Below are 15,540 nucleotides of genomic sequence, written 5' to 3'. Positions count from 1 at the left end.
AATCAAATCAAATCAAATCAAATTTATTTATATAGCCCTTCGTACATCAGCTGATATCTCAAAGTGCTGTACAGAAACCCAGCCTAAAACCCCAAACAGCAAACAATGCAGGTGTAAAAGCACGGTGGCTAGGAAAAACTCCCTAGAAAGGCCAAAACCTAGGAAGAAACCTAGAGAGGAACCGGGCTATGTGGGGTGGCCAGTCCTCTTCTGGCTGTGCCGGGTAGAGATTATAACAGAACATGACCAAGATGTTCAAATGTTCATAAATGACCAGCATGGTCAAATAATAATAAGGCAGAACAGTTGAAACTGGAGCAGCAGCACAGTCAGGTGGACTGGGGACAGCAAGGAGCCATCATGTCAGGTAGTCCTGGGGCACGGTCCTAGGGCTCAGGTCCTCCGAGAGAGAGAAAGAAAGAGAGAATTAGAGAGAGCATATGTGGGGTGGCCAGTCCTCTTCTGGCTGTGCCGGGTGGAGATTATAACAGAACGTGGCCAAGATGTTCAAATGTTCATAAATGACCAGCATGGTTGAATAATAGTAAGGCAGAACAGTTGAAACTGGAGCAGGAGCATGGCCAGGTGGACTGGGGACAGCAAGGAGTCCTCATGTCAGGTAGTCCTGGGACATGGTCCTAGGGCCCAGGCCAGTTGAAACTGGAGCAGCAGCATGGCCAGGTGGACTGGGGACAGCAAGGAGTCATCATGTCAGGTAGTCCTGGGGCATGGTCCTAGGGCTCAGGTCCTCCGAGAGAGAGAAAGAAAGAGAGAAGGAGAGAATTAGAGAACGCACACTTAGATTCACACAGGACACCTGAATAGGACAGGAGAAGTACTCCAGATAAACAAACTGACCCTAGCCCCCCGACACATAAACTACTGCAGCATAAATACTGGAGGCTGAGACAGGAGGGGTCAGGAGACACTGTGGCCCCATCCGAGGACACCCCCGGACAGGGCCAAACAGGAAGGATATAACCCCACCCACTTTGCCAAAGCACAGCCCCCACACCACTAGAGGGAAATCTTCAACCACCAACTTACCATCCTGAGACAAGGCCGAGTATAGCCCACAAAGATCTCCGACACGGTACAACCCAAGGGGGGAACCCAGACAGGCCGACCACAACAGTGAATCAACCCACCCAGGTGACGCACCCCCCCCAGGGACGGCACGAGAGAGCCCCAGCAAGCCAGTGACTCAGCCCCCGTAACAGGGTTAGAGGCAAAGAATCCCAGTGAAAAGAGGGGAACCGGCCAGGCAGAGACAGCAAGGGCGGTTCGTTGCTCCAGAGCCTTTCCGTTCACCTTCCCACTCCTGGGCCAGACTACACTCAATCATATGACCCACTGAAGAGATGAGTCTTCAGTAAAGACTTAAAGGTTGAGACCGAGTTTGCGTCTCTGACATGGGTAGGCAGACCGTTCCATAAAAATGGAGCTCTATAGGAGAAAGCCCTGCCTCCAGCTGTTTGCTTAGAAATTCTAGGGACAATTAGGAGGCCTGCGTCTTGTGACCGTAGCGTACGTGTAGGTATGTACGGCAGGACCAAATCAGAGAGGTAGGTAGGAGCAAGCCCATGTAATGCTTTGTAGGTTAGCAGTAAAACCTTGAAATCAGCCCTTGCTTTGACAGGAAGCCAGTGTAGAGAGGCTAGCACTGGAGTAATATGATCAAATTTTTTGGTTCTAGTCAGGATTCTAGCAGCCGTATTTAGCACTAACTGAAGTTTATTTAGTGCTTTATCCGGGTAGCCGGAAAATAGAGCATTGCAGTAGTCTAACCTAGAAGTGACAAAAGCATGGATTAATTTTTCTGCATCATTTTTGGACAGAAAGTTTCTGATTTTTGCAATGTTACGTAGATGGAAAAAAGCTGTCCTCGAAATGGTCTTGATATGTTCTTCAAAAGAGAGATCAGGGTCCAGAGTAACGCCGAGGTCCTTCACAGTTTTATTTGAGACGACTGTACAACCATTAAGATTAATTGTCAGATTCAACAGAAGATCTCTTTGTTTCTTGGGACCTAGAACAAGCATCTCTGTTTTGTCCGAGTTTAATAGTAGAAAGTTTGCAGCCATCCACTTCCTTATGTCTGAAACACATGCTTCTAGCGAGGGCAATTTTGGGGCTTCACCATGTTTCATTGAAATGTACAGCTGTGTGTCATCCGCATAGCAGTGAAAGTTTACATTATGTTTTCGAATAACATCCCCAAGAGGTAAAATATATAGTGAAAACAATAGTGGTCCTAAAACAGAACCTTGAGGAACACCGAAATGTACAGTTGATTTGTCAGAGGACAAACCATTCACAGAGACAAACTGATATCTTTCCGACAGATAAGACCTAAACCAGGCCAGAACATGTCCGTGTAGACCAATTTGGGTTTCCAATCTCTCCAAAAGAATGTGGTGATCGATGGTATCAAAAGCAGCACTAAGGTCTAGGAGCACGAGGACAGATGCAGAGCCTCGGTCCGATGCCATCAAAATGTCATTTACCACCTTCACAAGTGCCGTCTCAGTGCTATGATGGGGTCTAAAACCAGACTGAAGCATTTCGTATACATTGTTTGTCTTCAGGAAGGCAGTGAGTTGCTGCGCAACAGCCTTCTCTAAAATCTTTGAGAGGAATGGAAGATTCGATATAGGCCGATAGTTTTTTATATTTTCTGGGTCAAGGTTTGGCTTTTTCAAGAGAGGCTTTATTACTGCCACTTTTAGTGAGTTTGGTACACATCCAGTGGATAGAGAGCCGTTTATTATGTTCAACATAGGAGGGCCAAGCACAGGAAGCAGCTCTTTCAGTAGTTTAGTTGGAATAGGGTCCAGTATACAGCTTGAAGGTTTAGAGGCCATGATTATTTTCATCATTGTGTCAAGAGATATAGTACTAAAACACTTGAGCGTCTCTCTTGATCCTAGGTCCTGGCAGAGTTGTGCAGACTCAGGACAACTGAGGTTTGGAGGAATACGCAGGTTTAAAGAGGAGTCCGTAATTTGCTTTCTAATAATCATAATCTTTTCCTCAAAGAAGTTCATGAATTTATCACTGCTAAAGTGCAAGTCATCCTCTCTTGGGGAATGCTGCTTTTTAGTTAGCTTTGCCACAGTATCAAAAAGGAATTTCGGATTGTTCTTATTTTCCTCAATTAAGTTAGAAAAATAGGACGATCGAGCAGCAGTAAGGGCTCTTCGGTACTGCACGGTACCGTCCTTCCAAGCTAGTCGGAAGACTTCCAGTTTGGTGTGGCGCCATTTCCGTTCCAATTTTCTGGAAGCTTGCTTCAGAGCTCGGGTATTTTCTGTGTACCAGGGAGCTAGTTTCTTATGAGACATTTTTTAGTTTTTAGGGGTGCAACTGCATCTAGGGTATTGCGCAAGGTTAAATTGAGATCCTCAGTTAGGTGGTTAACGGATTTTTGTCCTCTGGCGTCCTTGGGTAGGCAGAGGGAGTCTGGAAGGGCATCAAGGAATCTTTGTGTTGTCTGTGAATTTATAGCACGACTTTTGATGTTCCTTGGTTGGGGTCTGAGCAGATTATTTGTTGCAATTGCAAACGTAATAAAATGGTGGTCCGATAGTCCAGGATTATGAGGAAAAACATTAAGATCCACAACATTTATTCCATGGGACAAAACTAGGTCCAGCGTATGACTGTGAGAGTGAGTGGGTCCAGAGACATGTTGGACAAAACCCACTGAGTCGATGATGGCTCCAAAAGCCTTTTGGAGTGGGTCTGTGGACTTTTCCATGTGAATATTAAAGTCACCAAAGATTAGAATATTATCTGCAATGACTACAAGGTCTGATAGGAATTCAGGGAACTCAGTGAGAAACGCTGTATATGGCCCAGGAGGCCTGTAAACAGTAGCTATAAAAAGTGATTGAGTAGGCTGCATAGATTTCATGACTAGAAGCTCAAAAGACAAATACGTCTATTTTTTTTTGTAAATTGAAATTTGCTATCGTAAATGTTAGCAACACCTCCGCCTTTGCGGGATGCACGGGGGATATGGTCACTAGTGTAGCCAAGAGGTGAGGCCTCATTTAACACAGTAAATTCATCAGGCTTAAGCCATGTTTCAGTCAGGCCAATCACATCAAGATTATGATCAGTGATTAGTTCATTGACTATAATTGCCTTTGAAGTAAGGGATCTAACATTAAGTAGCCCTATTTTGAGATGTGAGATATCATGATCTCTTTTCAGTACCGGACAGGAATGGAGGTGGTCATTATCCTAGTGAGATTGCTAAGGCGAACACCGCCATGTTTAGTTTTGCCCAACCTAGGTCGAGGCACAGACACGGTCTCAATGGTGATAGCTGAGCTGACTACACTGTCTATGCTAGTGGCAGACTCACTATGCTGGCAGGCTGGCTAACAACCTGCTGCCTGGCCTGCACCCTATTTCATTGTGGAGCTAGAGGAGTTAGAGCCCTGTCTATGTTGGCAGATAAGATGAGATTCGTGTTTGGCAAGACGGCACAGACAGACCTGAGACCAGTCTAGTTACAATTGTCCAGACCTGGAGATCGTCTAGTTACAATTGTCCAGACCTGAGACCAGTCTAGTTACAATTGTCCAGACCTGAGACCAGTCTAGTTACAATTGTCCAGACCTGAGACCAGTCTAGTTACAATTGTCCAGACCTGAGACCAGTCTAGTTACAATTGTCCAGACCTGAGACCAGTCTAGTTACATTTGTCCAGACCTGAGACCAGTCTAGTTACATTTGTCCAGACCTGAGACCAGTCTAGTTACATTTGTCCAGACCTGAGACCAGTCTAGTTACAATTGTCCAGACCCGAGACCAGTCTAGTTACAGAGACCTGAGACCAGTCTAGTTACAATTGTCCAGACTTGAGACCAGTCTAGTTACATTTGTCCAGACCTGAGACCAGTCTAGTTACATTTGTCCAGACCTGAGACCAGTCTAGTTACATTTGTCCAGACCTGAGACCAGTCTAGTTACATTTGTCCAGACCTGAGACCAGTCTAGTTACTCCAGACCTGAGACCACAGTCTAGTTACATTTGTCCAGACCTGAGACCAGTCTAGTTACAATTGTCCAGACCTGAGACCAGTCTAGTTACAATTGTCCAGACCTGAGACCAGTCTAGTTACATTTGTCCAGACCTGAGACCAGTCTAGTTACATTTGTCCAGACCTGAGACCAGTCTAGTTACATTTGTCCAGACCTGAGACCAGTCTAGTTACATTTGTCCAGACCTGAGACCAGTCTAGCTACAATTGTCCAGACCTGAGACCAGTCTAGTTACATTTTGTTGTCCAGACCTGAGACCCGTCTAGTTACCAGACCTGAGACCAGTCTAGTTACAATTGTCCAGACCGAGACCAGTCTAGTTACAATTGTCCAGATCTGAGACCCAGTCTAGTTACATTTGTTCCTCCTCCGAGTTGTATGCCATTTACCGTTGCAGCCTCTGCTTATGGCCAGCAGGGACACACAGTCACACTGTAGTGAGGTACTAGACTGGGCCTGTACAGTCACACTGTAGTGAGGTACTAAACTGGGCCTGTACAGTCACACTGTAGTGAGGTACTAAACTGGGCCTGTACAGTCACACTGTAGTGAGGTACTAAATGGGGCCTGTACAGTCACACTGTAGTGAGGTACTAGACTGGGACTGTACAGTCACACTGTAGTGAGGTACTAGACTGGGCCTGTACAGTCACACTGTAGTGAGGTACTAGACTGGGCCTGTACAGTCACACTGTAGTGAGGTACTAGACTGGGCCTGTACAGTCACACTGTAGTGAGGTACTAGACTGGGCCTGTACAGTCACATTGTAGTGAAGTGAGGTACTAGACTGGGCCTGTACAGTCACACTGTAGTGAGGTTCTAAACTGGGCCTGTACAGTCACACTGTAGTGAGGTGAGGTTCTAAACTGGGCCTGTACAGTCACACTGTAGTGAGGTACTAAACTGGGTCTGTACAGTCACATTGTAGTGAGGTACTAAACTGGGTCTGTACAGTCGCACTGTAGTGAGGTACTAAACTGGGCCTGTACAGTCGCACTGTAGTGAGGTTCTAAACTGGGCCTGTACAGTCACACTGTAGTGAGGTGAGGTTCTAAACTGGGCCTGTACAGTCACATTGTAGTGAGGTACTAAACTGGGTCTGTACAGTCACGTTGTAGTGAGGTACTAAACTGGGTCTGTACAGTCACACTGTAGTGAGGTTCTAGACTGGGTCTGTACAGTCACATTGTAGTGAGGTGAGGTTCTAAACTGGGCCTGTACAGTCACATTGTAGTGAGGTACTAAACTGGGTCTGTACAGTCACACTGTAGTGAGGTTCTAGACTGGGTCTGTACAGTCACACTGTAGTGAGGTGAGGTTCTAAACTGGGCCTGTACAGTCACATTGTAGTGAGGTACTAAACTGGGTCTGTACAGTCACATTGTAGTGAGGTACTAAACTGGGCCTGTACAGTCACATTGTAGTGAGGTACTAAACTGGGTCTGTACAGTCACATTGTAGTGAGGTACTAAACTGGGTCTGTACAGTCACACTGTAGTGAGGTACTAAACTGGGCCTGTACAGTCGCACTGTAGTGAGGTACTAGACTGGGCCTGTACAGTCACACTGTAGTGAGGTACTAGACTGGGCCTGTACAGTCGCACTGTAGTGAGGTACTAGACTGGGCCTGTACAGTCACACTGTAGTGAGGTGAGGTTCTAAACTGGGCCTGTAGAGTCACATTGTAGTGAGGTACTAAACTGGGTCTGTACAGTCGCACTGTAGTGAGGTACTAAACCGGGCCTGTACAGTCGCACTGTAGTGAGGTACTAGACTGGGCCTGTACAGTCGCACTGTAGTGAGGTACTAGACTGGGTCTGTACAGTTACACTGTAGTGAGGTACTAAACTGGGCCTGTACAGTCGCACTGTAGTGAGGTACTAGACTGGGCCTGTACAGTTACACTGTAGTGAGGTACTAAACTGGGCCTGTACAGTCACACTGTAGTGAGGTACTAGACTGGGTCTGTACAGTTACACTGTAGTGAGGTACTAAACTGGGCCTGTACAGTCACACTGTAGTGAGGTACTAGACTGGGCCTGTACAGTCACACTGTAGTGAGGTACTAGACTGGGTCTGTACAGTCACACTGTAGTGAGGTGAGGTTCTAAACTGGGCCTGTACAGTCACACTGTAGTGAGGTACTAGACTGGGCCTGTACAGTCACACTGTAGTGTAGTGAGGTACTAAACTGGGCCTGTACAGTCACACTGTAGTGTAGTGAGGTACTAAACCGGGCCTGTACAGTCGCACTGTAGTGAGGTACTAGACTGGGCCTGTACAGTTACACTGTAGTGAGGTACTAGACTGGGCCTGTACAGTCTCACTGTAGTGAGGTACTAGACTGGGTCTGTACAGTTACACTGTAGTGAGGTACTAAACTGGGCCTGTACAGTCGCACTGTAGTGAGGTACTAGACTGGGTCTGTACAGTCACACTGTAGTGAGGTGAGGTTCTAAACTGGGCCTGTACAGTCACACTGTAGTGAGGTACTAAACTGGGCCTGTACAGTCACATTGTAGTGTAGTGAGGTACTCAAACTGGGCCTGTACAGTCACACTGTAGTGAGGTACTAAACCGGGCCTGTACAGTCACACTGTAGTGAGGTACTAGACTGGGCCTGTACAGTTACACTGTAGTGAGGTACTAAACTGGGCCTGTACAGTCGCACTGTAGTGAGGTACTAGACTGGGTCTGTACAGTCACACTGTAGTGAGGTGAGGTACTAAACTGGGCCTGTACAGTCACACTGTAGTGAGGTACTAGACTGGGTCTGTACAGTCACAAAGTGGTGAGGTGAGGTTCTAAACTGGGCCTGTACAGTCACACTGTAGTGAGGTACTAGACTGGGTCTGTACAGTCACAAAGTGGTGAGGTGAGGTTCTAAACTGGGCCTGTACAGTCACACTGTAGTGAGGTGAGGTTCTAAACTGGGCCTGTACAGTCACACTGTAGTGAGGTACTAAACTGGGCCTGTACAGTCACATTGTAGTGTAGTGAGGTACTAAACTGGGCCTGTACAGTCACACTGTAGTGAGGTACTAAACCGGGCCTGTACAGTCACACTGTAGTGAGGTACTAGACTGGGCCTGTACAGTTACACTGTAGTGAGGTACTAAACTGGGCCTGTACAGTCACACTGTAGTGAGGTACTAGACTGGGTCTGTACAGTCACACTGTAGTGAGGTGAGGTTCTAAACTGGGCCTGTACAGTCACATTGTAGTGAGGTACTAAACTGGGTCTGTACAGTCACACTGTAGTGAGGTTCTAGACTGGGTCTGTACAGTCACACTGTAGTGAGGTGAGGTTCTAAACTGGGCCTGTACAGTCACATTGTAGTGAGGTACTAAACTGGGTCTGTACAGTCACATTGTAGTGAGGTACTAAACTGGGCCTGTACAGTCACATTGTAGTGAGGTACTAAACTGGGTCTGTACAGTCACATTGTAGTGAGGTACTAAACTGGGTCTGTACAGTCACGCTGTAGTGAGGTACTAAACTGGGCCTGTACAGTCGCACTGTAGTGAGGTACTAGACTGGGCCTGTACAGTCACACTGTAGTGAGGTGAGGTTCTAAACTGGGCCTGTACAGTCAAATTGTAGTGAGGTACTAAACTGGGTCTGTACAGTCACACTGTAGTGAGGTACTAAACTGGGCCTGTACAGTCGCACTGTAGTGAGGTACTAGACTGGGTCTGTACAGTTACACTGTAGTGAGGTACTAAACTGGGCCTGTACAGTCGCACTGTAGTGAGGTACTAGACTGGGCCTGTACAGTTACACTGTAGTGAGGTACTAAACCGGGCCTGTACAGTCGCACTGTAGTGAGGTACTAGACTGGGCCTGTACAGTCGCACTGTAGTGAGGTACTAGACTGGGTCTGTACAGTTACACTGTAGTGAGGTACTAAACTGGGCCTGTACAGTCGCACTGTAGTGAGGTACTAGACTGGGCCTGTACAGTTACACTGTAGTGAGGTACTAAACTGGGCCTGTACAGTCACACTGTAGTGAGGTACTAGACTGGGTCTGTACAGTTACACTGTAGTGAGGTACTAAACTGGGCCTGTACAGTCACACTGTAGTGAGGTACTAGACTGGGCCCGTACAGTCACACTGTAGTGAGGTACTAGACTGGGTCTGTACAGTCACACTGTAGTGAGGTGAGGTTCTAAACTGGGCCTGTACAGTCACACTGTAGTGAGGTACTAGACTGGGCCTGTACAGTCACACTGTAGTGTAGTGAGGTACTAAACTGGGCCTGTACAGTCACACTGTAGTGTAGTGAGGTACTAAACCGGGCCTGTACAGTCGCACTGTAGTGAGGTACTAGACTGGGCCTGTACAGTTACACTGTAGTGAGGTACTAGACTGGGCCTGTACAGTCTCACTGTAGTGAGGTACTAGACTGGGTCTGTACAGTTACACTGTAGTGAGGTACTAAACTGGGCCTGTACAGTCGCACTGTAGTGAGGTACTAGACTGGGTCTGTACAGTCACACTGTAGTGAGGTGAGGTTCTAAACTGGGCCTGTACAGTCACACTGTAGTGAGGTACTAAACTGGGCCTGTACAGTCACATTGTAGTGTAGTGAGGTACTAAACTGGGCCTGTACAGTCACATTGTAGTGTAGTGAGGTACTAAACTGGGCCTGTACAGTCACACTGTAGTGAGGTACTAAACCGGGCCTGTACAGTCACACTGTAGTGAGGTACTAGACTGGGCCTGTACAGTTACACTGTAGTGAGGTACTAAACTGGGCCTGTACAGTCGCACTGTAGTGAGGTACTAGACTGGGTCTGTACAGTCACACTGTAGTGAGGTGAGGTACTAAACTGGGCCTGTACAGTCACACTGTAGTGAGGTACTAGACTGGGTCTGTACAGTCACAACGTGGTGAGGTTCTAAACTGGGCCTGTACAGTCACACTGTAGTGAGGTGAGGTTCTAAACTGGGCCTGTACAGTCACACTGTAGTGAGGTACTAAACTGGGCCTGTACAGTCACATTGTAGTGTAGTGAGGTACTAAACTGGGCCTGTACAGTCACACTGTAGTGAGGTACTAAACCGGGCCTGTACAGTCACACTGTAGTGAGGTACTAAACTGGGCCTGTACAGTCGCACTGTAGTGAGGTACTAGACTGGGTCTGTACAGTCACACTGTAGTGAGGTGAGGTACTAAACTGGGCCTGTACAGTCACACTGTAGTGAGGTACTAGACTGGGTCTGTACAGTCACAAAGTGGTGAGGTGAGGTTCTAAACTGGGCCTGTACAGTCACACTGTAGTGAGGTACTAGACTGGGTCTGTACAGTCACAAAGTGGTGAGGTGAGGTTCTAAACTGGGCCTGTACAGTCACACTGTAGTGAGGTGAGGTTATAAACTGGGCCTGTACAGTCACACTGTAGTGTAGTGAGGTACTAGACTGGGCCTGTACAGTCACACTGTAGCCAAGATCACATAGGAGTGGCATCGGGACACGTTTCTAAATGTCCTTGAGTGGCCCAGCCAGAGCCCAGACTTGAACCCGATCAAACATCTCTGGAGAAACCTGAAAATAGCTGTGCAGCGACACTCCCCATCCAACCTGACAGAGCTTGAGAGGATCTGCAGAGAAGAATGGGATAAAATCCCCAAATACAAGTGTGCCAAGTTTGTAACATCATACCCAAGAAGACTCGAGGCTGTAATCACTGCTAAAGGCGCTTCAACAAAGTACTGAGTAAATGGTCTGAATACTTCCATTTTTATTTTTAATAAAACATTTTTTGCTTTGTCATTACGGGGTATTGTGATGTCATTACGGGGTATTGTGATGTCATTATAGGGGTATTGTGATGTCATTACGGGGTATTGTGATGTCATTACGGGGTATTGTGATGTCATTATGGGGTATTGTGGGTAGATTGATGAGCAAAAAACCCAATATAATCCATTTTAGAATAAGGCTGTAACCTGACAAAATGTGTAAAAAGTCATGAGGGTCTGAATACTATCCGAATGCTCCTATAATGAATTACGACCTCTGACTCCTAACCCCTGACCCCTGTGTATCCCCCCCCAGGAGAGCAGTCTGAACGTGGAAGCTGTGGAGCAGACGTACTGGAGGAACCCTATCCTCAGATATACCCAGCACCCCCTCCACTCCCCCCTGCTTCCTCTGCCTTATGGGGAGGTCAACATCCACCGTGAGTTATTTATTACTGCTTTAACCCAACTACCTATTTAACCCTCCACGGACTTCTACAACCTCTTTAACCCTCCACGGACTTCTACAACCTCTTTCACCCTCCACGGACTTCTACAACCTCTTTCACCCTCCACGGACTTCTACAACCTCTTTCACCCTCCACGGACTTCTACAACCTCTTTCACCCTCCACGGACTTCTACAACCTCTTTCACCCTCCACGGACTTCTACAACCTCTTTCACCCTCCACGGACTTCTACAACCTCTTTCACCCTCCACGGACTTCTACAACCTCTTTCACCCTCCACGGACTTCTACAACTCTCTTTCACCCTCCACGGACTTCTACAACCTCTAACCCTCCACGGACTTCTACAACCTCTTTAACCCTCCACGGACTTCTACAACCTCTTTCACCCTCCACGGACTTCTACAACCTCTTTCACCCTCCACGGACTTCTACAACCTCTTTCACCCTCCACGGACTTCTACAACCTCTTTAACCCTCCACGGACTTCTACAACCTCTTTAACCCTCCACGGACTTCTACAACCTCTTTCAGCCTCCACGGACTTCTACAACCTATTTCGCCCTCCACGGACTTCTACAACCTCTTTCGCCCTCCACGGACTTCTACAACCTCTTTCGCCCTCCACGGACTTCTACAACCTCTTTCGCCCTCCACGGACTTTTACAACCTCTTTCGCCCTCCACGGACTGCTACAACCTCTTTCGCCCTCCACGGACTGCTACAACCTCTTTCACCCTCCACGGACTTCTACAACCTCTTTCACCATCCACGGACTTCTACAACCTCTTTCACCCTCCACGGACTTCTACAACATCTTTTCACCCTCCACGGACTTCTACATCCTCTTTCACCCTCCACGGACTTCTACAACCTCTTTCACCCTCCACGGACTTCTACAACCTCTTTCACCCTCCACGGACTTCTACAACCTCTTTCACCCTCCACGGACTTCTACAACCTCTTTCACCCTCCACGGACTTCTACAACCTCTTTAACCCTCCACGGACTTCTACAACCTCTTTCACCCTCCACGGACTTCTACAACCTCTTTCACCCTCCACGGACTTCTACAACCTCTAACCCTCCACGGACTTCTACAACCTCTTTAACCCTCCACGGACTTCTACAACCTCTTTCACCCTCCACGGACTTCTACAACCTCTTTCACCCTCCACGGACTTCTACAACCTCTTTCACCCTCCACGGACTTCTACAACCTCTTTCAACCCTCCACGGACTTCTACAACCTCTTTAACCCTCCACGGACTTCTACAACCTCTTTCGCCCTCCACGGACTTCTACAACCTATTTCGCCTCCACGGACTTCTACAACCTCTTTCGCCCTCCACGGACTTCTACAACCTCTTTCGCCTCCACGGACTTCTACAACCTCTTTCGCCCTCCACGGACTTCTACAACCTCTTTCGCCCTCCACGGACTGCTACAACCTCTTTCGCCCTCCACGGACTGCTACAACCTCTTTCACCTCCACGGACTTCTACAACCTCTTTCACCCTCCACGGACTTCTACAACCTCTTTCACCCTCCACGGACTTCTACAACCTCTTTAACCCTCCACGGACTTCTACAACCTCTTTCACCCTCCACGGACTTCTACAACCTCTTTCACCCTCCACGGACTTCTACAACCTCTAACCCTCCACGGACTTCTACAACCTCTTTAACCCTCCACGGACTTCTACAACCTCTTTCACCCTCCACGGACTTCTACAACCTCTTTCACCCTCCACGGACTTCTACAACCTCTTTCACCCTCCACGGACTTCTACAACCTCTTTCACCCTCCACGGACTTCTACAACCTCTTTAACCCTCCACGGACTTCTACAACCTCTTTCACCCTCCACGGACTTCTACAACCTATTTCGCCCTCCACGGACTTCTACAACCTCTTTCGCCCTCCACGGACTTCTACAACCTCTTTCGCCCTCCACGGACTTCTACAACCTCTTTCGCCCTCCACGGACTTCTACAACCTCTTTCGCCCTCCACGGACTGCTACAACCTCTTTCGCCCTCCACGGACTGCTACAACCTCTTTCACCCTCCACGGACTTCTACAACCTCTTTCACCATCCACGGACTTCTACAACCTCTTTCACCCTCCACGGACTTCTACAACATCTTTCACCCTCCACGGACTTCTACATCCTCTTTCACCCTCCACGGACTTCTACAACCTCTTTCACCCTCCACGGACTTCTACAACCTCTTTCACCCTCCACGGACTTCTACAACCTCTTTCACCCTCCACGGACTTCTACAACCTCTTTCACCCTCCACGGACTTCTACAACCTCTTTAACCCTCCACCGACTTCTACAACCTCTTTAACCCGCCACGGACTTCTACAACCTATTTCACCCTCCACGGACTTCTACAACCTCTTAACCCTCCACGGACTTCTACAACCTCTTTAACCCTCCACGGACTTCTACAACCTCTTTCACCCTCCACGGACTTCTACAACCTCTTTCACCCTCCACTGACTTCTACAACCTCTTTCACCCTCCACGGACTTCTACAACCTCTTTCACCCTCCAGACTTCTACAACCTCATTTCAGCCCTCCACAGACTTCTACAACCTCATTTCGCCCTCCACAGACTTCTACAACCTCTTTCACCCTCCACGGACTTCTACTACAACAGTGCAGTTTTACCATTCATTCTGGTTGACATAAATAAAATGTGTGAAGCCCTGTGGCTTTCTCTCTCGCCATGCTTTTTGTTAATGAAGTCTCCCCTCTCTCTGTCCTCCCCCCCCCAGTCCATAAGGAGAAGGGCTATGCCAGCCTGCAGGACGAGGCAGTGAAGATCTTCAACTCTCTGCAGGAGATGGAGTCTGTGTCTGACCCCGTGCCGATCATCCAGGGCATCCTCCAGACCTGCCACGACCTGCGCCTGCTCAGAGACGAGGTCTACTGTCAGCTCATCAAGCAGACCAATCACGTGCCTCAGCCCAACAGCTCGGCCAATCGCGCCCACTGGCACCTCCTCACCTGTATGAGCTGTACCTTCCTGCCCAGCCGGGGCATCCTGCGCTACCTCAAGTTCCACCTTAAAGGGTACTTTATTTACCTCCAGTTCCACCTTAAAGGGTACTTTATTTACCTCCAGTTCCACCTTAAAGGGTACTTTATTTACCTCCAGTTCCACCTTAAAGGGTACTTTATTTACCTCCAGTTCCACCTTAAAGGGTACTTTATTTACCTCCAGTTCCACCTTAAAGGGTACTTTATTTACCTCCAGTTCCACCTTAAAGGGTACTTTATTTACCTCCAGTTCCACCTTAAAGGGTACTTTATTTACCTCCAGTTCCACCTTAAAGGGTACTTTATTTACCTCCAGTTCCACCTTAAAGGGTGGAGAACCCCCCCATCTCTACCCTATGCCCCCCCCCATGTTATTATCTCCTAGAGGTGAACAAGGCCCGTTTGGGTTCAGGGTGAACCACTCAACAGAGACCAGTATGTTACTGTCTCCTAGAGGTGAACAAGACCAGTTTGGGTTCAGGGTGAACCACTCAACAGAGACCATTATGTTACTGTCTCCTAGAGGTGAACAAGACCAGTTTGGGTTCAGGGTGAACCACTCAACAGAGACCAGTATGTTACTGTCTCCTAGAGGTGAACAAGGCCAGTTTGGGTTCAGGGTGAACCACTCAACAGAGACCAGTATGTTACTGTCTCCTAGAGGTGAACAAGGCCAGTTTGGGTTCAGGGTGAACCACTCAACAGAGACCAGTATGTTACTGTCTCCTAGAGGTGAACAAGGCCCGTTTGGGTTCAGGGTGAACCACTCAACAGAGACCAGTATGTTACTGTCTCCTAGAGGTGAACAAGGCCCGTTTGGGTTCAGGGTGAACCACTCAACAGAGACCACCAGTATGTTACTGTCTCCTAGAGGTGAACAAGGCCAGTTTGGGTTCAGGGTGAACCACTCAAACAGAGACCAGTATGTTACTGTCTCCTAGAGGTGAACAAGGCCAGTTTGGGTTCAGGGTGAACCACTCAACAGAGACCAGTATGTTACTGTCTCCTAGAGGTGAACAAGGCCAGTTTGGGTTCAGGGTGAACCACTCAACAGAGACCACCAGTATGTTACTGTCTCCTAGAGGTGAACAAGGGCCCGTTTGGGTTCAGGGTGAACCACTCAACAGAGACCAGTATGTTACTGTCTCCTAGAGGTGAACAAGGCCAGTTTGGGTTCAGGTGAACCACTCAACAGAGACCAGTATGTTACTGT

At 48.1% G+C, this 15,540-nt stretch overlaps 1 protein-coding gene across 1 annotated transcript in view; it reads left to right on the top strand.

Annotated features, from left to right (window-relative positions):
• The window catches only part of LOC123993153 (unconventional myosin-X-like), a 51,006-nt gene that overhangs the window by 8,406 nt on the left and 27,060 nt on the right, over window positions 1-15,540 (top strand). The window contains exons 4-6 of the mRNA XM_046295036.1: window positions 11,098-11,244; window positions 14,063-14,360; window positions 14,713-14,740. Coding sequence (XP_046150992.1) covers window positions 11,098-11,244; window positions 14,063-14,360; window positions 14,713-14,740 — 473 coding nt within the window. The remainder of the gene's footprint in view (window positions 1-11,097; window positions 11,245-14,062; window positions 14,361-14,712; window positions 14,741-15,540) is intronic.

Source organism: Oncorhynchus gorbuscha, linkage group LG01 (assembly GCF_021184085.1).
Source record: "Oncorhynchus gorbuscha isolate QuinsamMale2020 ecotype Even-year linkage group LG01, OgorEven_v1.0, whole genome shotgun sequence".
Classification (NCBI taxonomy): Eukaryota; Metazoa; Chordata; class Actinopteri; order Salmoniformes; family Salmonidae; genus Oncorhynchus; species Oncorhynchus gorbuscha.
The sequence above is the reverse complement of the archived record's forward strand: the minus strand, read 5'-3'. Positions and strand labels throughout refer to the sequence as shown.